Genomic DNA, 25,571 nt, shown 5'->3' with positions numbered 1-25,571 from the left:
GAGTGCAAAGTTGAATTGAGTTATTGCACACGCGCACATCAGACTAGGCGTTGCCTCACAGAAAAATGCTAATTTTGATAGAACGCGCCAATAGGATCTCGCTAGCTCCTGCTTGGCTCTGCCGAATTCCTTGCTTTTTCTGCCCACTATGACTCATTTGTTCTAATTTGAAACGACGGGCTGTGGTCTATCTTGGTTTAGTTATAAAAATCTTTGCTACTTGTCAGTTCAGTAGTGGGGCAAGATTTAATATTTTTTATTTATTATTCAAAATACAAATCAACAATTTACATTGTTACATCATACAAAAGAGAACACAGGTATTATTAACGCGAAAATACTAAAACATACAAAAAATGTCAAGTAATAAAAAAAATACACAATTCTAGTGCAATTGTAGTGATTACTACAGTAGTGGGGCAAAATTCCGATGAAGATGGCACAATGAAATCTGTCAGGCCTTAGCTGCTTTTAGCAACGTGGGTGTATTTACATACGCTAGCGTTGCTCCCTATTGGGTTGTACAAAAACAGTCAGCGGAAATCCAGAAGTAAAAATATATATATATTTCAACTTAGTGCCAATATGATGGGGGAATTTGAGACAAAATATCTAAGGAATGTATTATTCAACAGACTCTAAACGTGGGTCTGTTGTAGACCCAGTTCCTCTCTGCTTACCTCATGTCAAAATAAAATTCCCCCACAAATTTGTCCTTTTTTGGTCCACATATGGTGCGCGTGCAGGACTTTTGTTTTGCCCACCGGGAACACTAACTTGAAATTTAATTTAACTTCTGGCTTCCTGCGGACTGTTTTTGTGCAACCCTATACAATACGGAGCAAGGCTACTGTACTAAATACACCAGTGATGATAACAGCAGCTAGTGGGAACATAGATAGCTAGGAAATCAACTTGCTAGGAAAAGCTCAAATTATTTTTGTTGTCAGGATGGTCAGAAAGTAATGAAATCACCCATTACTTGGCTACAGTTGTGCTGCACATGAGAAAATGAACACCATGAAATCCCCGAAGGCTGAAGATGTCAGACGGGGGATCTCTGTCATCTGGGAGATCTTGCAGTGTCCAATATGGTGAGTGTGACAGCAGAATAATGTTAGCCATCTGTAGAAGATTACTGTATTGTAAGGTGTGTTGATGTTACATATACTTTTGGTGGTAGTTTACTGTTTAGTATGCAGGCTGTTTCTACTTTATGTTGAAATCAATTGTTGTCTGATAAGCAGCAGGAAGTAGGCAATTATGATCCTGTTCATAGTTTGTTCTTCTGCTCTATGCTCTCCGTTCCATGTAGTTTGGAATTGATGAGCACACCTGTGTCTACTAAGTGTGACCACCAGTTTTGCAAGTAAGTAAGCTCTCACTTTCTTTGCTGTGGTCCAAATAAACTTTACTGCTGGTTCATTATGTAGTGTAGGTGAATGTTTGTAAGTGATTTTTAACGTTTATTTTCAATGACAGTATTACGCATTGACATCTCCCACTAACCTGGCATTGTTTTTACGTTGTACAATCACTCACAGTTGTTGCTCTCTCCATGAATTAGGTTTTGTATAATGAAGCTTTTGGACAGCAGTAGGAGAAAGGAGGCCAACTGTCCAGTTTGTAAGACAAAGATCACAAAAAGGTATGCCGTATTGACTGTAGAGGAATACCCCCCCCCTCCTGAATTGCATTCATTATGAGAGTAAATGTGTCAGAGATATGTTTTCAAATGAAAATTGTACTATGCTGTACTTCTCAAAAGATCACAATGCTTTGAATTATTTTGCCATAATGAATCAGACTTTGTTTTCTGGTAACTAGTGACTACGTGTGATTTACAGTTGGGTCAATTGTGTTATTTGACCCTGTTGTCTGTGTGCAGGAGTTTGCAGGAGAGCCCTGGGTTTCAGAAATTGGCAGAGGGATTGCAGAATATGGTCCAGGCCTATGAACATGACACCTGCACAAACTGTGAGCCTCATCGTTTAGCTTCTATCACCAAAACATGTTACTATAAGTCATGTTTGAGATGTGCTAGAATTTTGATAATGATGACTTAGTTTGACTGTAAAAAAAATTTCAGACTTCACTGGAATGTCCCAGATGAGGAGACATATGAGGTAAGAACATTAGCACTGAAAACAATTATAGAGCTAGTTTCAATAAAGACGTTGTACATTTACTTACAATAAGTATTTTTCTATCTGTTGTCACTCCTGCATATTTTTCAAATGAATTAGTATTTATTTCAACATTTCCTTCCTTTTTCCTTTCTCTTCTAAACAGTGTCACAGAGACTGTGCAGAAGAAAAACATCCATGATGTCTCATCTGATGACGTGTGGGCTACTGACCGTGCTGATGGCGAGGATCATGAGTTTCCAATGTCCTGCTCGTCAACTATAGCAGGTGAGAGATTTAATTTGGCTATGGTGTGTTGTCAATTTTCCTGTAAACTATTCCTTAATAGCGTTATTGATGGACAGCTGTATTAGTAGATTAATAAGAATAAGTCATTCAAAATAATAGGGTATATTTCATTCATTAGAATGTGTCTTTTTAAAAGCATGCTTTTCACATGATTATTTGAGCATATGATTATTATGAGTCTTGTGTTAGTCACCGTCATGCCTCTCTCTTCAGCCAAGGATGGCTTTGCAAAGCTCATGGGTCTTGAAGATTCTTGCCCTGTCATTTCGGACGAGGGGTTTGACAGCGGCCTAGGTGACATACCTCCAGCCACTGAAAAGGATACCGATGACTCTAAAGCTACCTCCACCACAGAAAAACGGAAGGCAGCATTAGAGGCAGAAATACCTAAGGTTGTTGAAAGAGCTCCTTCACGACCCCAAAAGCTTGGGAAAAAGATAACCACTCATCCTCAAGATCCACCATGCCGTCCTGAAAAGGTCGGAAACCAACCTGTCAGACGATCTTCGAGGAATAACAAAAGAGAGTCCTTGACCGAAATGATTGACCAGAATCAGAAGAAAAGTCTAGAGAAAGTCTCTGAGTGGCTCATGAATAATTCCTCAACAGAAGTAAACTCTGAGAAGGAGAAAAACACAGAGGGCTCCGATGACTCAGTTTCTTTGGCAGGAAGTTGTTCCGCCTCCTCACCCTTAGAGGATAACCTCAGAAATAAGGACGAGAGTCCAAAGAGAGAAGAGCGTGGCAAATGTCTTGAGGAGCTGGTATTTGGGGCTGTTTACAAACGGGATCGAAGAGGGAACCGCAGTTTTTCACCACAGAATAGAGCGATCACAGAGCCTCCACCACCCTGTCCAGCTGAGGAACTCCCGATCCTGAAGAAGATTGCCAAAAGGAGGATGAGAAATAAACTGATACCTGCTGACTTTGTCAAGAGACCAAGATCTGAGGAGAATGAAGACAGTGTTATGGATGACCGACCAGAGATGACAGAACCACAAGATGATTCTCCCAATGAACACCCTAAAGATACTGAAGAAAATAAGTTGATTGACCTGACTGGGGAGCTGAATTCTAATAGCTCTGACAAGCAAGGAGAAGAGCTTGATGAGTTGCCAGATGGTGACAACAAAGACAATGAAGATGTAGAGGACAGTCCTGTGTTTGATGTGCCACTACGGGAACCTGGGAGGAAGTCAAATAAAAAGATGCACGGTAGGTGGCAGGGTGTTGACGGGGATTTACAAGGGAAAGTAAAGTCTGAGAATAACGAGCAAAAAAAGCCTGCTAAGAAAAAAGGGGAAAACATCAAGGTGGAGAAGAGCAAGGCAGCCAAATCCTTAGTCCTTGTGGGTGTCGGAGAGGGTGGAAGTGACCCTAAGATACCTAAGAGCAGACCGTCAGGCCAGACCGAGGTTCAGATTGAGAGTTACCCTAGCAGTGAGGACCCAGGAAGCCCGATCATGAGGAGAACCAGGAGGAGTCGGAGGCTTCAGCTCTTCACAGAGGAAGTACAAGGGAGTAACAAGAAGATCGGCACTGCAACATCCACAAAGGTTGTTGTTCTTGATTCAGACTGCAACAAGATGCAGCAATCAGAGGAGGCGAAAGCCAACACTGACAGGGATAATGTGACTTGTTTGCAGAACCAAAATACAGAAAAGTCTGTAAGGAAAAACGGATGTGTTTTAGATGAAGAAATGGGAGGTATTGAGAACTTGGACTCTAGCGAGAAAAGATCCTGTGAAATGATTGAGGCACAGAAAGTGAACCCAATTGAGGAGTCTATTGTTGAAGTCCCACTTACAGGAATTCCTTGTCATGCTGATATTGCTTGTTCAGTGACTATGGTACCAAGTTCAATTAGTACCCCAGAGGCAAGTGTCTCATGTGCCGTGCCTGAGAGTGTAAACCAAAGTAATCCGGTTATCAAACCATTCGATGACTTGAGATCAAATGTACCACAAGAGACGTCAGCCAGCCAGGCCAAATGCATTGATCTGGAGGAGGATGACAGGAATGACAGTGAGCTGGACACTGAGCAACTGGTGAAGAGCTTCAAAGCCACCAAAAGGAAGTCCTTCCACCTTGGTAGTCCAAATATCAAGAGGAGTTCCTTCTGGTCCAACAAGGAAAATACAACTCTTACAAAGACTCAAGAGAACAAACATGTCGGCACAGATATGGAAGCAGGAAATGGGCAGGGATTTTCAAGGACAACGGAGTGTCCCACAGTCCAACAGGAATCTGAGAAAAGGACAATATTTGAACATTCTTGCTGTAGTGATTTGAGCCCACCTTCAAGTTCCCCCAACAATATTTCACAAGAAAAAGCACAGAGGAATTGTAAAAGGCTCAGAAAATCCATTCTTACCAGACCACCTCAGGATTTAGTGGAGTCTTCGAACCCTGATACCAATGGGAAGACCCAGAAACAGATTCTGTCCAGGCTTTCTGGCAACAGCTCAAAAAGTGCCCTCAGTCCCAACAAAGTCACAAAAAGCCAAATGGAATCTCCCCACCAAGCTGTGGGTTCTGGTCTGCTCTTTCCAGCTTTTAGCGCCACTAAGGAAGATCTACCAGATCCGACACCTGTAGCTTCAAAGCAACTTAGAGTTCCTAAAGGTCAGCAGCCATACAAAGTGGAGGGCAGCATGATGAAAAGTCCAACAGAACTGGAGAGTAGCCACAGTGTTGGATCAGAGACGGCAGTGGAGCCAAACAAAACGTGGCCAGAGAACATGACTGGAAACATGGCCAATACAGAGTCCTCCTTAACTCCAGATGACCTTCCAATTATCCAATCAGTAGTTATCCAAGAGGCAGAGAGGACTAAAGGAAGTGGTGTGGTCAGCTTGCACTCTCCCATCAAGTGCACCCTAAAGCGGAGGATGGCTCAGAGACTGGAGTCTTCCTCGGAGTCTGACTGCAGTGGAGAGGAAGAGGAACTGCCTTCCCTTGCACAAATTTTCAGATCTTCGGCTTGTCCACCAACCGCTGAGGAGGAGGAGGAGGAGGAATCCGTCACATTGCTCAAAGACCATGCCAGGGACCAAGGAAGCTACGGGGAGGCTGGTGATGGTACCTGTGCTGCAGCTGAAGATGGGCAGCGAGAGAGCAGTCCTCTCATGTGCCCCAGTCCCGAATGGGTCACCACCAGTCAGGTATCTGTGGACCTGTTTGGAACACCAGAAGAAGGTGAGTAAATTTGAGGCCTTATTATATTAATCTTATTACCTGTGATTGAACTGAGACTGAAACATGAAATGCGCAAATGCATTTTCAAATGTTTCTGATCTTTCAGCTGAAGGAATGGCAGGTGACACTGGCCTGACACAGGAATCATCACAATTTTCAAGCGAGTGTATTGCCACTCAGGTAAGGGTATTTATACTCCGCCCTGTTATTTCATATATTACTAGACGGTAGTTATAACTTTAATTTATTTTTTTAATAAAAGGAAACCCTAGTGTGTAAATCTCACACGGGGTAGTGATGTAGATTTTTTTTAATATATCTAAATCTCAGCTAAGCATAAATGTTTTCTCTGCATTTTTGCCAATATTTTCCAGCTAATTTAATACTCAACACGTGTCACACCCATCTTTGCTACATATGTAGCTATGATTTTCAAATGTAAATATGGTCCTCTATATCACAAGCAGTTGTAGTTTGCAGTATTGGATGCTTTGTGCTGCATTGGCACGCCATGACCAATAGATGGCAGACGTTGCATTTATTAATTTTTTCTTCACCAAGCTTGTCAGTGCTTGGAAGACAGACTACATGGACGCGTAAGGAATGTCCTCCTCAGCATCTTTCTAAATTGCATTTCATTAAAGTTTGAGGAAACGCGGCCGAGGAGATGATTCTCGTTTTCTGCCCCATCCATCTTCATGCACTCCTACTTTGTCTGCTGTATTTGATTGGGAGTTTGGTTTATGTGGTTTTAGGCAGCGGAGAGGAGTTTATTCACAGCTGTACAGCCAGTTGAGCATTGGGTCTCACTGACAAGTGTGTGTCTGTCTACGAGCGTCCAATGCACGCTTGCCTGTGCGCATGTGTTTGGTGATTTTTACATGCTGACTACCTACAGTATATGTTACTCCGATTAGAAAATAATATCATACATCCCATCTCTTGGCCTCCATAGAGGATTCACTCACCAGTAGTCATTCTGGGTCTGCATGGTTCTGGCTCAATGCTCAGTCATGGCCAGTGAGTAATGAGCTTAGCCAAAGCCCTGACACATCTAGGGGGCATGGCTGCAAGCCTTTTGGGGCTGGGTGTCTTCCATATCTGCCCTGAACCGTTGAACCCTAGGTCTTCCCCTCAGACAAATGACTACACCCCAACTTACTCTCTCTCTGTTTCTTTATCTCCATCTCTCTTTGTGTGTGTGCGCGTGCGTGTGTTCTCCCTAACTTTTTTACCTCTTGGTCTGTCTCTTTCTGTCTTCCCCTTCTCCATCCTTCTGTCTCTTTACCTGTTTTTGATGAAGTGTTCAGCGCTTCAAGCAAGTTTCCGCTGCCAACTCCAACTCTGCATGGCAGAAAATACATCTTTAATGTTTGGTTCTGTCACCACCAGTCGAATGACATGCCTAGCGCCATCCTCTCCTAGTTGATGGACGTTTTCTATTGTTTACCCGTATCAGTGTAAAGGCGACCCATGCGTTAGAACTTTCTACACACACACACACACACACACACACACACACACACACACACACACACACACTATTTTATATATATATATATATATATATATATACACACACACATATATATATATATACACACACAGAAGTATGTGGACACCCCTTCAAATGAGTGGATTTGGTTATTTCAGCCACACAAGTTGCTGACAAGTGTATAAAATCAAGCACACCGCCATGCAATCTCCATAGACAAACACTGGCAGTAGAATGGCCCATACTGAAGAGCTCAGTGACTTTCAATGTGTCACCGTCATACGATGCCACCTTTCCAACAAGTCAGTTCGTCAAATTTCTGCCTTGCTAGAGCTTCCCCGGTCAACTGTAAGTGGTGTTATTGTGAAGTTGCAATGTCTAGGAGCAACAACGGCTCAGCCACAAAGTGGTAGGCAATACAAGCTCACAGACGAGTGCTAGCACGTAAAAATCGTCTTTCCTCGGTTGCAACACTCACTACAGAGTTCCAAACTGCCTCTGGAAGCAACGTCAGCACAATAACCCTTCGTCGGGAGCTTCATGAAATGGGTTTCCATGGCCGAGCAGCTGCACACAAGCCTAACATCACCATGCACAATGCCAAGCGTCGGCTGGAGTGGTGTAAAGTTCGCCGCCATTGGACTCTGGAGCAGTGGAAACGCGTTCTCTGGAGTGATCAATCACGCTTCACCATCTGGCAGTCCAATGGACAAATCTGGGTTTGGCGGATGCCAGGAGAATGCTACCTGCCCGACTGCATAGTGCCAACTGTAAAGTTTAGTGTCGGAGGAATAATGGTCTGGGGCTATTTTTCATAGTTTTGGCTAGGCCCCTTAGTTCCAATGAAGGGAAGTCTTAATGCTACAGCATACAATGACATTCTAGACGATTCTGTGCTTCCAACTATGTGGCAAGCCCCTTTCCTGTTTCAGCATGACAATGCTCTCGTGCACAAAGCGAGGACCATACAGAAATGGTTTGTCGAGGTCGGTGTGGAAGAACTTGACTGAGCTACACAGTGCCTGGACCTCAACCCCATATAACATCTTTGGGATGAATTGGAACGCCGAATGCAAGCCAGGCCTAATCGCCCAACATCAGTGCCCGACCTCACTAATACTCTTGTGGCTGAATGGAAGCAAGTCCCTACAGCAATGTTCCAACATCTAGTGGAAAGCCTTCCCAGAAGAGTGGAGGCTGTTATAGCAGCACAGGGGGACCAACTCCATATTAATACCCATGATTTAGGAATGAGATGTACGACGAGCAGGTGTCCACATACTTTTTGTCATGTAGTGTACGTACACACATACACACTAAGCAGGCGCTCCACCAATTTTATCAGACATTTTCTCCCTTTCAATTGCTGTATATATTTTTCCTCATTCTGCTTCGCTCATCTATAGTTATGTATCTCTCTCTCGTTCTCCCTTTCTCTCCTTCAGCAAAAGGTTGCGATGCAGGAGGAGCTGCGAAGGCTGGAGAGAATGATGGCGTTGGTGTCTGAAGCGCTCCAGGAGAAGGAGGAGGAGCCTACTGAGGCCAAAGTTAACCCCGGGGCCCCATATCCCCCAGCGCTGCTTCAACCAGACAGGTCCACAGGTACAGAACTGGGCTTTGTTCAGGAGGGTGCAACATAACCGACCGATCAGATAGAAATGTATTGTACAGAAGTGGAAATTGTCTGTCGTGTAGAGTAGGAGATGGTTTCAGTTCGGTATACCTTTTTAAGAAATACGAGCAGGGGACTGATTGACAGTATTGTTTGAAAGCTGTCTGCTTTCGAATGGCAGCTGACCTGAATTTGTTGGTTTTGTTTGTTTAGTCTCCGCAGGCCTTGATCTCCAGACGACCCTGCCGTGTGGCCAGGGCACCAGGAAGAGATCTGCCAGCAGGTGAGCAAAGCCAGAGGTTAACAAGGCACCACACATTAACAACAGACTTCATGAAATTATGACCGATTCAATGCTTCACTACACAATCACTTTGATAACCCGGTGCTGTTGGTTAGGTTTTGCTTACTACTTCATAAAATATGTGGGAGTTATTGAAAAATATAAGTGTTATCGCATAGTAGCACAAATTAAGGCTGTGCAATTAGAAAAATCCTAATTTGGGCGTTTTTAATTGAACTCAGTGCAACAGAAAACAGGGTCATCCCCCACCGAGTTTAGAATGTAGGAAATCGCACTTAGATGAAGTTGACTTTCTATTCACAGCATGAGATGGGAGCATTATTATTGCCAGCTGCTTACTTATGAGCCATCACCACAACAGCAAGTTATCTGAATCTGCGACTTATTGAGGCGCGACTGATGGAGGGGGGTGGGTGTCGTTGGCTGTAACCTTCGGGCAGTATATGCTCATTTCAACCAGAGTGGGGACCTATATCAGCTTCAGAGCCATTTTCAGGGCATGAATTTCATCCTCAACATACCAATAATTTTAAGTGTTTGCCATGTAATTGCTCTTTCCCTCAACCCGTGACTGAGGGGAAAGTCCAAGAAAGTTAGCTCGTGTTAGCGAGTATCTTTGTTTTAGCTAGCTCAGCGTCTGCCTGGTGCAGTTTTTTGGATAGAGGGTGATGCATCTCGGAGGACAGGCGGATAATCTCCCTAATGAAGCCGGAATCTGCTTATGCTGCGGAGAATCAAAAAGTAATTAGCGGCTGCATCTTATTTGTCATTTGGAGCACTTAGAGGGAAACTTGGGTTGCCACGGTAATTTATCTCTCCCGCTTGACTGCATCTCCCTATCTCTCCCTCCTTACTCATCTCCAGGGTTCTAAGTGCTGTCCTCTGGGGGAGGGAGAGAGCAGGGCCGGCTCCAGGCATAAGCCTAATAAGCAGTCGCTTAGGGCCCCCGGCCGTTAGGGGGCCCCAGACTCAATAAAAGCATTTTTTTTCCGAACTCAGTCACGATCTCAACTTACTGTTGAGCGTTAGAATAGAAGAATACACAAGGTGCAACTTCAAAATTTGGTTTTGTATCAGCAGTTTTTCCTCTTATGACAGTCACTCAATTAGCCATGTCAGCTAGCAATTTTTAGATTGCTAAGTTAGTCTAGCCAGCTATTTAAACTTGCAGTAATCATGGCCACATCCTGACCAGGCATTTGCCCAGGGGCCCTGACCTCCAGCGGGCTCCCATTGATTTTGTTAGTCACTCTAACTCCGATATCATTAACTTGGCATAAGTCTTGGCAAAATGTGTAGAATTGCAGGAAATTAGCTTTAGAACAGCAAACATTTCTCTCCACCCAATGGCAAAATGTGTAGAATTGCAGGAAATTAGCTGTATAAAATGAAAAAATGTTCTCTCTCCCCCATGGCAAAATGAGTAGAATTTCATGAAATTTGTTATAAAATTGCTAACCTTCTCTCCGCCCCTGGCAAAATTTGTAGAATTGCATAAAGCTTGCTTTAAAACTGCAACATTTCCTCTACTCCACATGGCAAAATGTGTAGAATTGTAGCAAATTTACTTTAGATCATACAAGAGGGGGGCCACTAAAATGTTTTGCCCGCAGGTTGGGGGCCCCCCCAACCAAATCTAATTTCACCTCACCAAAAGGCTAGGGCCGGCCCTGAAAGAGGGATGAGGGGGGAAAAGAGGAGAGACTGGGATCATATGAGACAAGTTTTGCTGGCCTCTATTTTACTGTGCATGTCTGGAGACATTGGTGAAATTGTAAGGAATGGGTTGCAATGACGTTTTGGGCGTCTTTTACCTGGGACCTCTATCATCTAGCCACTAGTCATTTAAATACAGGAGTTCTGTCAAGTTGCTGCATTAACTTATCCTGATCAAAATGTCCCTGAGTAAGTTTCTATTGCATATTTTTTGATTCACCAAACCAAGAACAAGAGAAGCAATTGTATCTTGCTTCACTAGGTTATATTCCATTTTTAATCACAAGGGTTAATTAAGCTTTTAGTCATGACTGTCAACCACAATTTTATTAATTAAATGTATATCTGTCAGTGTCTCTTCCTTGTGGTTCTTTGCTGTGGCTGCTCTTGCCCAAAAACTTTCCACATAGTCTGATGTTCTCTCTTCTTCTCCCGTAGGGAAAGTGCCCAAAACATTGGGGGAAATGCAGCCTCACCGCCCCCTGGTCTTGGAGACTGTGAGGGCCTTGGGCCCACCCCCACCACGCCCTGCCGCACCCAACATGAGGGACCTGGAGGGACTGGGGGTAAGTCCACGGATCCAGTGGCTACTGCAATGACATTAGACTAATAAGACCAAAAATCATTTTGGAGAAGGTCCAAGGTCCTTCCCAAATTTTTCTCCAATGCGTTTTGAGGAGGAGGCGAGAAAATACAGAGCCAAAAGCCATAGTAGTATAGAGAATACTCATCTCTGTCTTAATCTAAGAGTGTTTGTGTGTTGCCATGAACTTGCATCAAATCAAAGTTTATTTGTCGCGTACAGTTTTGCAGATTTTATCGCAGGTGCAGCAAAATGCTTATGTTTAGGGATGCACGATATATATTGGTGAACGTATCAAGTTTAACGCCGATGTGCAAAACCAATGTCAAAGCTGACGTGCATACCTATATAACGTGTTATGTGTTATTTACACGCCAAATAGTGTGTTATTTGACACGCAAGACCCAAACGGCATTCCATAGAAATCCTGGTTGAGAATGAACAAATGAACAACGAAACAGTGAAAGAAATTGGTTTTGATTATATTTTACTGGTAATGGGGACATACGTAAATGCCAACAAAATAACTTTTTCGTCAGTGTGTGTGCGCGTGTAACCTTTATTTAACTAGGTAAGTCAGTTAAGAATAAATTCTTATTTACAATGACAGCCTACCCCGACCAAACCCGGACGACGCTGGGCCAATTGTGCGCCGCCCTATGGGACTCCCAATCACGGCCGGATGTGATACAGCCTGGATTCAAACCAGGGACTGTAGTGATGCCTCTTGCACTGAAATGCAGTGCCTTAGACTGCTGCGTTTGTGTGGGTGTTAACTATTTAACTGTACTAGAATGCTTAAAAGGCTGCTAAAATTTTAAATATGGGGTATCAGTATAGTTTTTTTATTTTTTTAGCAAGGAAAATATTGGATATCGGTATTGGACAAAAATGTCATATCGGTGCATCACTAGTGGACATTTTGAAGTGGGGCAACAGACTGGGATAGGGAGAGATTGACTATGTCCCATAAACACACTGGCCAGCTGGTCTGCACATGCTCTGATGATGCGATTTGGGATGCCTTCTGGGCTGGTAACCTAGTGAGGGTTAACGCACTTGAACTCCTTACTCACGTCGGCCATGGAGATCGGGAGCACATATAGTCCTCGTGAGCGGCGGGAGCCCACGTCGGCGGCTAGGTGTTGTTTTTCCTGGAAGCGGGCGAAGTAGGTGTTTAGCTTGTCCGGGAACGAGGCAACGGTGTCCATGACATGGCTGGCTTTCCCTTTATAATCCGTGATTGTGATTGTGTCTGAGCTGTTGAATTGCGACTCTACTTTGTCCCTGTACCGTCGTTGCCGTACGGAGGTCATAGCAAATCTGTTTTGTACACGTCCATAGTAGTATTACATGTTTGTTAGTTCACGGTTTCGATTGATTAGTGTTATTTTGTAGTATATGAATGTATTTGCGTGTCTACATCAGCGGGGCGGCTTGGCAGACAGTCAGGACGGAGCCTAAGGAGCAGCATGAGAGCGAGGCCCAACCAGGTGTCGTCAGTGGTCAGAGTGCGCAGCGGGACCAATGCTCCCTCAGCTGGGCTGGAGGTCCAGGATACCCCGGGGGTCATCCAGCCTGCCAACACACACCCATCAACACACACTCCACTGCGGGAACCCGCTGGGGTCAAGTTGGTGCTGGTAGCATCAGGACTCAGTGCACCTGAACAGGTAAATGTTTCTGTGACACATCCTAGTATGTCAATTCACACGTTCCAGGTGTTTAATGTGTGATAATAATTGATGTTATTAGGTTTTAATATAACTTTAATCTACCTTATAAGATACTGGTTGTACTTCTGTGGCACTTGAGTCTCGAGTTTGCTTACTGATGACAGATTTTTCCACTTTCTCTCCAGTCGATGGTGAAAAAGTTTGCCAAGAGGATGGGAGGCAGTGTGTGTTCACAAGTGACGTCCGAGACCACCCATGTCATCATGAACACAGGTTAGTGTGGAGTAACCTTTCCCTACAGAAAATTAAAGAAGTATTTATTTTTGGACTAATTCGGGTAGGTCCAGGCCGCGAATTTCACGGCAGCATGGCCTTTGATTCCCCCTTGTGTGTCCATAATGCCCCCCACCAAAAAGCCATGCCTTGTGGCCGTTGCGCCCTTCGGCTGAATATAATAATTAAAATTCCCTTCCCCTGGCTACCAATCGCCGTGCTCAGAAGCACCTCTCACTCACATGGCTTTCTCAGATCTCAATTCTTATTAGCCAATGCCGGTCACGTGATCAGCTCCTTCTCACAGCTCCGAAGTACAAGTGAAGACCGACACATCGGGAATACAACGGCGTGCGTCCTTCTTATGGAATTCCGAGGCACACTTTGAAGATGATGGAAGAACTGTCCACATTTATCTCTCTTCAGCCAACAAGACGAGAAACGAACAGCAAAATCACTGGCCTATGTCAATGTACTGTTCCCCCATAGAATAGGTTACCTACTCTATTGCTCAGCTTGTCGTTCTGTGCGAGAAATATATATTTATCTCGAGGCGGCTTGAAATTAAGGGCATCTAGTCGTCCCGGAGACAATAAAAAAAAAATATGTCTTGCACAGTTCAAAACAGATTCTGGGACAGTTGTGGGACGGTAGATCCCAAATTCATGCAACCACTGTTAATACAAAAATAAATGTAAAAAAGCAATGAGGCTGATGCAACCGATCAGAACGTTTTAGCTTAAAAATGTTGATAATCTTATTTCTTCACATTATAACTGCAGAAATACGCTCACGGCAGTAATAATTACATCAACATTTCAATGGTCGGTTTTTTGGCTAGACTACTTTGAAACAAGATAAGATAGACGTGCCTTTATAAAATGACAAACAATTAAGTTTATGGTTAAAGTGTTTCAAAATGCTGATCGCCTCAACTCTGATTCCAATGGGCGGTGCGCAACAGGCACTGCCATTTCTCTCCTATGTGAATGAACCGTGCCTTAAGTATGCCGACAGAATCAAGCCTTTTTAGACGTTAACGTTTGTCCTTCATTATATTTATCAAACATGACTGGCGTTTAGCCTATATTTATGTAATCAAACGTCTAATTAAAGTTGGCTACATTTTCAGGCATCTCCATTTCAGCATGGGTGTAGACATGAGAAGCTGTAAGCTAATTCACATATCACCTAAACTTTGACGTGTGTGCTAATTATTTATGTACATTTGATGCAAAATACATAAAAGCACTTTTGAAAGAGGGGGATCCGAGCTTTCGGAGTGTGTATAATAGCATGGTTTTGTGGCATTTAGCGCTCAGTGCCTTGGTGGAGGCCACGGCTGAATGGAACACGGGTCAGTTGTAACAGGTAGGCCTACATTATGTTCCACTGTATTTATGCATCCTTGTCTGAGTGCCAGTGGACAGTTTCCTTAACAATACTTCTTAATTATATTGTTTGGTAAGTGTACAACACAGGGAGGACAAAGGATTTATTGTATAGCCTTCACAATACACATTAGGCCTACAAGCTTTTTATTTGACCTTTTATTTTACTAGGCAAGTCAGTTAAGAACAAATTCTTATTTTCAATGACGGCCTAGGAACAGTGGGTTAACTGCCTTGTTCAGAACGACAGGTTTTTACATTGTCAGCTCAGGTATTTGATCTTGCAACCTTTCGGTTACTAGTCCAACGCTCTAACTACTAGGCCACCATCAGTATCTGTAAATGTCAAGTTTTAGCCAGTAGGTACTAGCTACAGTGCCTTCAGAAAGTATTCACACCCCTTGACTTTTTCAACATTTTGTTGTGTTACAGCCTGAATTTACAATTGATTTAAATGTAGAATGTGTGTGACTGGCCTACACACAATACCCCTTAATGTCGAAGTGGAATTACAGTACCAGTCAAAAGTTTGGACACACTTACTCATTCAAGGGCTTTTCTTTATTTTGGACTATTTTCTACATTGTAGAATAATAGTGAAGACATCAAAACTATGAAATAACACACATGGAATCATGTAGTAGCCAAAAAAGTGTTAAACATAACAATATATATTTTTGATTGGCATTCTGTCAACCAGCTTCACCTGGAATGCTTTTCCAACAGTCTTGAAGGAGTTCCCACATATGCTAAGCAGTTGTTGGTTGCTTTTCTTTCACTCTGCGGTCCAACTCATCCCAACCATCTCAATTGGGTTGAGGTTGGGTGATTGTGGAGGACAACCTTACTCACACTTACTATAGTTTTGATTCACTATTATGCTACAATGTAGAAAAATTTTAAAAATAAAGAAAAACCCTTGAATGAGGTATGCCCAAACTTTTGACTGGTACGGTATGTTTTTATAAATTGTCTTGAGTAAATAAGTATTCAACCCCTTTGCTATGGCAAGCCTAAATAAGATCAGGAGTAAAAATGTGCTGACAAGTTGCATGGACTCATTCTCTGTGCAATAATAGTGTTTAACAGGATGTATAAATGATTACCTCATCTCTGTGCCCCACACATACAATTATCTGTAAGGTCCCTCAGTCGAGCAGTGAATTTAAAACACAGATTCAACCACAAAGACCAGGGAGGTTTTCCCATGCCTTGCAAAGGGCACCTATTGTTAGATGGGTAAAAACAAACGGCATTGAATATTCCTTTGAGCATGGTGAAGTTATTAATTACACTTTGGATGATGTATCAATACACCCAGTCACCACAAAGATACAGGCGTCCTTCCTAACTCAGTTGCCGGAGAGGAAGGAAACCGCTCAGAGATTTCACCATGAGGCCAATGGTGACTTTAAACAGTTTAACGGCTGTGATAGAAAACTGAGGATGGATCAACTACATTGTAGCTATTCCACAATACTAACCTAAATGACATAGTGAAAAGGAAGTTTGTACAGAATATAAATATTCCAAAACATGCATACGGTTTGCAATAAGGCACAAGTAATACTGCAAAAAATGTGGCCATGAAATTAACTTTGTCCTGCGTACAAAGCGTTATATTTAAAACCGTTAGTTTTAATGGATTTTATAGGAGAAACTGAGGGTGGATCAACAACGTTGTAATTACTTCACAATACTAACCTAATTGACAGAGTGCTAAGAAGGAAGCCTGTATAGGAAAAACAAATATTCCAAAACATGCATCCTGTTTGCAGTAAGGCACTTAAGAAAATGTTGCAAAAAAATGTGGCAAAGCAATTCTGTTTTTGTCCCGAATACACAGTGTTATTTGCGGAAAATACAACGTATTACTGAGTACCACTCTCCATATTTTCAAGCGTAGTGGTGGCTGCATCATGTTATAGTTATGCTTGTAATTTGTTAATGACTGGGGAGTTTTTCAGGATAAAAAATAATCTAAATGGAGCTAAGGACAGGTAACATCCTAGAGGAAAACCTGGTTCTGTCTGCTTTCCACCAGACACTGGGAGATGAATTCATCTTTCAGCAGGACAATAACCTAAAACACAAGGCCAAATCTACACTGGTGTTGCTTACCAAGAAGACATTGAATGTTCCTGAGTGGCTGAGTTAGTTTTGACTTATATCTACTTGGAAAAACTATGGCAAGACCTGAAAATGGTTGTCTAGCAATGATCAACAACCAACTTGACAGAGCTTGAAGAATTTTGAAAATAATAAATGGGCAATTCCAGGTATGCAAAGCATTTAGAGACTTACCCAGAAATACTTTAATGACTCATGGGTGTGAATACTTATGTAAATTCGATATTTCTCTATTTCGTTTTCAATACATTTTCAACAATTTCTAAAAGGTTTTCACTTTGTCATTATGGGGTATTGTGTGTAGATGGGTGATTAAAAAAAAACATATTTGATCCATTTTGAATTTTGGCTTTAACACTGCAGAATAAGTCAAGGCGTATGAGTACATTCTGAAGGCACTTAATTACTTCACCATGCTCAAAGGGATATTCAATGTTTGCTTTTTCTATTTTTACCCATCTACCAATAGGTGCCCTTCTTTGCAAGGCATTGGAAAACCTCCCTGGTCGTTGTGGATGAAATTCACAGCTCGACTGAGGGACCTTACAATTTTCTGTATGTGTGGGGTACAGAGACGAGGCAGTCATTCAAAAATCATGTTAAACACTCTCATTGCAGTCCATGCAACTCATTATGAGCAAATATTTACTCCTGAACTTATTTATGCTTGCCATAACAAAGGGGTTGAATACTTATTAACTTAATACATTTCAGCTTTTAATTTGTTTATTAATTTGTAAACATTTTTAAAAACATCATTCCACTTTGATATTGGGGTGTATTGTGTTTAGGCCAGTGACAACAACAACAAAAAAATCGCAATTTAATCAATTTTAAATTCAGGCGGTAACACAACAAAATGTGGAAAATGTCAAGGGGTGTGAATACTTTTAAGTATCGTGATAATATTGTATCAGTTCTCTGGCAATTCCCATCCCTAACACAAACACACAGCCCTCCACACACACACACACAGTCTTCAAGTCTTAATTGCGCTCTCTGATGGATTCTTTGGATTTCAAAGCCGCCTCCTCCAAAGCACAACATTAGCTGAAGAGCGCGTTAAGGAAGCCACGTTAATGGCAGCCGTTACCCCGGCAACTGCCAAATGAAAGTGTGCAGGTTCTTGATCTTTCGGGGGCAGTGAAAGGTTGAGGAGGAGTAGGAGGAGGAAAGTTTGGGTCTGTGTGCGAGAAAGAGTTATCTCACCATGGTCATTAGACTAAAACCGACATTTAGAATTCCTCACCTAGGTAGTATTCATTAGGCACCAAATAAATAAAACAACGACTGAAACATGGAGGGACTGCCTCTACTTATGAAACAATTGTTTTTGATTTCCGTTGCAAAATGTTTTTGATTTCCATTGCAAAATGTTTTGCTACAATGTGCACTAATGGATACAACCCTGCCTTTGACATGTTGCACTCAATGTGGTGACTTCTTAACCTCTATGGGCTGCGTCCCACCTACTCAACAGCCAGTTGAATCCTGTGGCGCGTTATTCAAATCCTTAGATATGCTATTACTTCAATTTTTCAAAAATATGACTATTTTACACCATTTTAAAGATAAGACTCTCGTTAATCTAACCACACTGTCCGATTTCAAAAAGGCTTTACAACGAAAGCAAAACATTAGATTATGTCAGCAGACTACCCAGCCAGAAATAATCAGACACCCATTTTTCAAGCTAGCATATAATGTCACATAAACCCAAACCACAGCTAAATGTAGTACTAACCTTTGATGATCTTCATCAGATGACAACCCTAGGACATTACATGCATGTTTTGTTCAATCAAGTTCATATTTATATCAAAAACCAGCTTTTTACATTAGCATGTGACTAGCATGTGACTAGCATTCCCACCGAACACTGCCGGTGAATTTACTAAATTACTCACGATAAACGTTCACAAAAAGCATAACAATTATTTTAAGAATTATAGATACAGAACTCCTCTATGCACTCGATATGGCCGATTTTAAAATAGCTTTTCGGTGAAAGCACATTTTGCAATATTCTCAGTAGATAGCCCGGCATCACAGGGCTAGCTATTTAGACACCCAGCAGGTTTAGCACTCATCAAAGTCAGATTTACTATAAGAAAAATGTTCTTACCTTTGTTGTCTTCGTCAGAATGCACTCCCAGGACTTCTACTTCAATAACAAATGTTGGTTTGGTCCAAAATAATCCATCGTTATATCCAAACAGCGGCGTTTTGTTCGTGCGTTCTAGACACTATCCTAAAGGCTAAATAAGGGTGACGAGCATGGCGCAATTCGTGACAAAAGAATTCTAAATATTCCATTACCGTACTTCGAAGCATGTCAACCGCTGTTTTAAAATCAATTTTTATGCCATTTTTCTCATAAAAAAGCGATAATATTCCGACCGGGAATCTGCGTTTAGATAAACAGACAAATGAAAAGAAACCTTTCGGTCGAAGCGGGCACGCGCCTAAGCCCATAGTACTCTGAGTGGCCACTTGCCAAAAGCGATAGTGTTTCAGCCAGAGCCTGCCTCGATATCGTTCAACGTTTTCCCGGGCTCTGAGACCCTATGGAAGACGTAGGAAGTGTCACGTTATTGCACAGATCCTGAGTCTTCAATAAAAAGAGCCAAGATGAAACACTACTTCTCAGACAGGCCACTTCCTGCTTGAAATCTTCTCAGGTTTTGGCCTGCCATAGGAGTTCTGTTATACTCACAGACACCATTCAAACAGTTTTAGAAACTTTAGGGTGTTTTCTATCCAAAGCCAATAATTATATGCATATTCTACTTACTGGGCAGGTGTAGTAACCAGATTAAATCGGGTACGTTTTTTATCCAGCCGTGCAAATACTGCCCCCTATCCCCAACAGGTTTTAACAGTGTATTCGGAAAGTATTCAGACCCTTTCACATTTTCCACATTTTGTTATGTTACAGCCTTATTCTAAAATGGATTAAAAAAATAAATAAATGATCATCAATCTACACACAATACCCCATAATGACAAAGTGAAAACAGGTTTTTAGAAAATTTTGCAAATGTATAATTTTTTATTTATTTATTTATTTATTATTATATATTTATTATTATATATATATTTTTTTTGAAACGAAACCTTATTTACATAAGTATTCTGACCCTTTGCTATGAGACTCAAAATTTGAGCTCCGGTGCATCCTGTTTCCATTGATCATCCTTGATGTTTCTACAACTTGGTTGGAGTCCACCTGTAGTGTAGATTCAGTTGATTGGTCATGATATTGGAAAGGCACACACCTGTCTATATAAGGTCCCACAGTTGATAGTGCATGTCGGAGCAAAAACCAAGCCATGAGGTCGAAGGAATTGTCCGTAGAGCTCCGAGACAGGATTGTGTCAAGGCACAGATCTGGGGAAGCGTACCAAAACATTTCTGCAGCATTGAAAGTCCCCAAGAACAGTGGCCTCCATTATTCTTAAATGGAATAAGTTTAGAACCACTAAGACTCTTTCTAGAGCTGGCCACCCAGCCAAACTGAGCAATCGGGGGAGAAGGGAGGTGACTAATAACCCGATGGTCACTCTGACAGAGCTCCAGAGTTCCTCTGTGGAAATAGGAGAACCTTCCAGAAGGACAATCATCTCTGCAGCCCTTCGGGACAAGTCTCTGAATGTCCTTGCGTGGCCCAGCCAGAGGCCGGACTTGAACCCGATCAAACAGGGCTTGAGAGGATCTGCAAAGAAGAATGGGAGAAACTCCCCAAATACAAGTGTGCCAAGCTTCGAGCATCATACCCAAGAAGACTCTAGGCTGTAATCGCTGCCAAAGGTGCTAAAACAAAGTACTGAGTAAATGGTCTGAATACTTATGTAAATGTGATATTTTGCTTAGTCATTATGGGGCATTATGTGTAGATTGATGAGGAGAAAAACTATTTCATCCATTTTAGAATAAGGCTGTAATGTAACAAAATGTGGAAAAAAGTGAAGGTCTCTGAATACTTCCCGAATGCACTGCAGATGGTTGTGGATTGAGACAGACTTAACCGATGACAAGACTGTTACTGATAGGAAAGTGTGTGTGTGTGTGTGTGTGTGTGTGTGTGTGTGTGTGTGTGTGTGTGTGTGTGTGTGTGTGTGTGTGTGTGTGTGCGCAGCCAAACACCAGACAGGAAGCTCCAGGCACCATCTCTAAGATCACAGCAGGGCTCTCGCCTACGCACTCATTGCCGTGGGTCAGCTGTCTACTCTGCACTGTCAACCACCGCATGCTTGATATCTAGTGTAACTTCATATTCATAAAGGTGTAGCTTTATTACGCAGATTGACGAAGTATCACCGGACTTCCTGACATGTCTCTCTAACCTGGTTGTGGATCACATGCGGTGAAGCATTCATTTCCCACAGAATGCTGACTTGTACTCCACTGTGACTGTAAAATACGACTATGGATTTCCGATTTGATACTCTGCGCTGCCATTTACTGCTGGTTTTCCAAGTTCAGTTCATGATCTTACTGTCATTTTGAAAATCTTGTCATCAAATCACAAAACCCCAACATGGCAACAAAGTATTTGTGAACAGTGATTTCATTGGGTGAGGTTAACGAAGTGTTTTGAGCCCATTTTTATGAAACTATGGATGACATTCATTGAAGTTGTGATTTGTGTGTACTATGTGTATGTTTTCTCACGTCTACCCTACCTCTTGTTTGTCTGTCCGTCACAGATGGTGATCTGGTGTGTGAGCGCACGCTCAAGTACTTCCTGGGCATCGCAGGCAGGAAGTGGGTGGTGAGCTTCCAGTGTGAGTTCAGAGTTCCGTCACTGTAATTTGTCCCCTCGCCACAGACAGATTTAGGGAAACCAGTATTAATGTGAAACCACAGGGAATGGAAGGTTTCTTACGTAACACAGAGCAAGGAAAATGGGGATTGTTTGTGTTGCCGAATATAAGCATTATTTTTGTTCCTATACTCCACAGGGATTTCCGAGTGCTTCAAACAAGGGACAGTCTTAAATGAGGTACACTCTCTGCTTGCATGTCATATTCCAAGAGTAGATTCTAGTATATTCCATGTTTCCCATTGAGTTAATCTCTGTTTGTGAAGCATGGATTTTAATTTGTATTTTTCTTGGTAATGTCCTGGTAATTTATTTTTCCAAAGTCTTGGTCGTAAAAAGAAATGTATTTTTTTTATTTATTTCAATGACAAATGATACTACCGACTTCCCTACTAAGAATATTTTAACCCTTCGTCACCCCCACCCCCGCAGACGTCATTTGAGGTGCGAGGAGACGTTGTGAACGGACATGATCACCAAGGGCCCATGAGAGCACGGACCACAGGGGACACAAGTGTAAGTTTTACACCTGTACTGTTACACCTTCACTATTACACCCCATAATACATACTACACCCCATATCACACCTGCACTATTCCATCCCAGATGTACACCTAGGTATTCTATTACAACTCATTACCCCATATTGCATTTAAACTAATACACCCCCATATTACAAGATGTGTGCAGTGTTTTACTTTTTAAAAACTTTTTCCTGAACAGATTCTTTGATCTCCAGCACCTGCTTCAAACCACTAGATATGTCATCTTGGAGTACACGCCTAGTCCTGCTTTAAAAAGTCAAACCCATTTTCTGATGGCGCTTTCGTCTCCTTTTGGATTGGGGCCACCCCTGAAAGCAGCATCAGAGGAATCTTTGCAACTCAAGAGGAAAATTTGAAATGGCTTGATGTCATGTTGGTATTATTGGCTGCTTTGAGGAGGCCCCTAATTGAATTAACCAGTAATTTCAGGCCTATTTGAAGGACCCGATTACAGTCTCCCCACCTTGATGGCTTCAGACAGACTGCCGTGTTCATATTCGCTCTCTGTCGCCAGACGAACAAGACAGACCGATAAATTGGTATTCTAGGCGTTTGTCACCAGAATGCTGATTGCAAGATGTGAGTGGCATGGTGGGTGGGTGGTAGGGAGGTGGTTGAAAGGGAGGGAGGTGTGTGTGTGTGTGTGTGTGTGTGTGTGTGTGTGTGTGTGTGTGTGTGATCATGTCCTTGTTTTAATTCCACCTGAAGGGCATTAGGTGTCTGAGAAATATGTAAGCGAGACGTTTGTTCATCAGACCGCCACCGTGGGCTAACGATCATTATGGATGGAGACCGAAGTGTTGAGATTGAGCGTTGCTCAGTCAAATAGGTTGGAGCTTTATCTTCTAAAACAGTACCATCCAACCGAATCGTGGATATTAGCCTAGGCTTTGATGTGAAATCAGTGTTGTCGCTTTATATGGCTTGACTGGCTATAAATAACTTTTTATTGTTTGGACAAATGTTAACAATTGATAATGAAGTACTTAATGAGATACCCATTTAGAACATATTTTTTTCATGTATAGGCCTAAATTAACAGTAAACAGTAGAGATGTGCCTGACTGGCGGTGCACTTTACCAAAAGCATGGATGTTACCATGGAGAATTCTGTACAGCTTGAGCCTTTTCTTGGCCCCATGTTCTGTTTGACACCATACTGGATTCAAAAGCAGTTAGTGCTTTTGGTTTTCCCTACCATTGTATAGGCAGGGTGGACCCCCCCCAACCTTGGCTCCACTGGTTTCAATGGAACGTTATGGTCCCACAGGACCTGGATGTTGCTTTGGGACTCTGTGCCCCACCTGGAAGTTCTTATCTCCTGAATTTACAAAATCTAAACTGAGCTCCTGTCTCTCTCTCTCTCTATCTCTATCTCTCTCTATCTCTCCCTAGCTGCTGATGAAGGATTACGAGATCTGTTTCCAAGGCCCTTTCACCGATATGACCACTGGTAAGTAACTGCAACGCCAACCAGAAAACAACCCGCTACAGACCAGACCATACTACACAATCTCACCTCGCCAAGAAATGGGTTGAGGATGGAACACTTATATTTCAAAAAAAAATTTGTAGGTTTGCTTTTTCTTTTAGAAAATACCATTGATTTATTTGACAATGGTGGATGTTTAATGTTTTTGTGAAAAAATACAGTACTCTCTACTCGCACCCTCATTCAAAATAGAAGTCCATTTAAATTAGAAGTATCATCAGTTTCCCCTAGAGCCTTTTGCAGGTGACAGCTAGTAGGCTGAACTTTGGGAACGTTGGCTAATGGAACAAGAGAGATAGATAGATAGATAGATAGATAGATAGATAGGGGGGGGGTGTGGGAGGTGGTTGAAAGGAGCTGGGGAGGTGGTTTATATATATATATATATATATATACACAAATTAAAACAGCATTTTATATATATATATATATATAAAATGCTGTTTTAATTTGTATATATATACTTTTTTCCTTTCTTTAAAAAAAAATAATATATATATATATATATATTATTTTTTTTTAAAGAAAGGAAAAAAGTGAAAAGGCAAAAAGGAAGAAGCCTGGATGTCAGGAAAAACACAAGGTGGCCTTCATTTATGGAAAGCCTCCCCAGGACTCCTGGTAGTACTGCTGTCTCTTTAGAGACAAGAAAATGAATCCTCCTCTGTCTACCCAGTCCCCCTCATTTACCACTGAACTGTAGGACTCACACACACACACACACACACACACACACACACACACACACACTCTGGCATAGAGGAGTAGTTCTCTGACATTGGGAACAGTTTGAAGCCCATTGTTTTGTGCCTGTCAATTTATTGAATGGTTAAAAATTGCAATGTGCAGATAGTTCTCAACCCTCCCATAGACTGACTGAAAGTTATGGATGAGTCATAGCTAGAGTTTAACAACCAGCTTGGATCTCAAACCATGCTACAAAGACCTTAACACCAAAGACCTTAACACTCTACCCGCTCCACTACAGCCCTGTCAATGTTAATGAGGGCCTGTTCGGCCCTCCTTTTCCTGTAGTCCATGATCATCTCCTTTGTCTTGCTCACACTCATCTCCCATAACTGTTTTTAATTAGGTTGAGATTTGGTGACTGACACACACCCACCCTTTAAACCAGCTGTTCTCCTTTGAGACCCCTCTTTCAAAGTCACTAAGATAACTTTTTCTAGCCATGGTAGACCCAATAATGGGCACCTGGGCACTTTCTTTTTTTATACATGACCCTAAGCTTGATGGGATGTTTTAATTGCTTAATTAACTCAGGAACCACACCTGTGTGGAAGCACCTGCTTTCAATATAATTTGTATCCCTCATTTACTCAAGTGTTTCCTTTATTTTGCCACTTACCTGAACATTATACAGCAATTTGTTGCCCTTAGGGGTAACTGTGGAGTAAAGTTGGTGCCAAAGGTCTGAAAACATGTAAACATTTTTAAATTGTCGTAAGAAGTAAACTTTCACTCTTCTTGGAGACTCTTTTTAGTACAGTGCCTTCAGAAAGTATTCACACCCCTTGACTTTTTCCACATTTTGTTGTTACATCCTGAATTTAAAATGGCTTGAATTTTTTTTTTTCTTTTCACTGGCCTACACACAATACCCCAAAGTAGAATCGTTTTTTTTTTTATGTTTACAATTTTAATTAAAAATGAAAAGCTGAAATGTCTTGGGTCAATAAGTATTCAACCCCTTAGTTATGGTAAGCCTAAATAAGTTCAGGAGTGAACATTTGCTGAACAAGTCACATACTAAGTTGCATGGACATGATTTTTGAATGACTACCTCATCTCTGTACCCCATACATACAATTATCTGTAAGGTCCCTCAGTCGAGCAGTGAGTTTCAAGCACAAATTCAACCACAAAGACCAGGGAGG

At 42.0% G+C, this 25,571-nt stretch overlaps 1 protein-coding gene across 3 annotated transcripts in view; it reads left to right on the top strand.

Annotated features, from left to right (window-relative positions):
- Positions 1-25,571, top strand: part of LOC106579155 (BRCA1 DNA repair associated) — a 40,816-nt gene that overhangs the window by 2,097 nt on the left and 13,148 nt on the right. For 2 of the 3 annotated variants that reach the window (XM_014158758.2, XM_014158759.2), the window contains exons 2-18: positions 993-1,094; positions 1,316-1,369; positions 1,568-1,648; positions 1,889-1,977; positions 2,090-2,126; positions 2,293-2,414; positions 2,649-5,633; positions 5,740-5,813; positions 8,574-8,730; positions 8,954-9,023; positions 11,199-11,326; positions 12,772-13,016; positions 13,205-13,292; positions 21,523-21,600; positions 21,778-21,818; positions 22,071-22,154; positions 23,580-23,637. In XM_014158758.2, coding sequence (XP_014014233.2) covers positions 1,012-1,094; positions 1,316-1,369; positions 1,568-1,648; positions 1,889-1,977; positions 2,090-2,126; positions 2,293-2,414; positions 2,649-5,633; positions 5,740-5,813; positions 8,574-8,730; positions 8,954-9,023; positions 11,199-11,326; positions 12,772-13,016; positions 13,205-13,292; positions 21,523-21,600; positions 21,778-21,818; positions 22,071-22,154; positions 23,580-23,637 — 4,474 coding nt within the window. In that variant the 5' untranslated portion in view covers positions 993-1,011. Of the gene's footprint in view, positions 1-950; positions 1,095-1,315; positions 1,370-1,567; positions 1,649-1,888; positions 1,978-2,089; positions 2,127-2,292; positions 2,415-2,648; positions 5,634-5,739; positions 5,814-8,573; positions 8,731-8,953; positions 9,024-11,198; positions 11,327-12,771; positions 13,017-13,204; positions 13,293-21,522; positions 21,601-21,777; positions 21,819-22,070; positions 22,155-23,579; positions 23,638-25,571 lie in introns of all 3 variants that reach the window. The other variant, XM_014158761.2, reaches the window with a different exon arrangement.

The sequence above is a fragment of the Salmo salar genome, chromosome ssa19 (genome assembly GCF_905237065.1).
Source record: "Salmo salar chromosome ssa19, Ssal_v3.1, whole genome shotgun sequence".
NCBI classification, from domain to species: Eukaryota; Metazoa; Chordata; class Actinopteri; order Salmoniformes; family Salmonidae; genus Salmo; species Salmo salar.
Note: the sequence above shows the minus strand (reverse complement) of the source record. Positions and strands in the feature narration are given on the sequence as shown.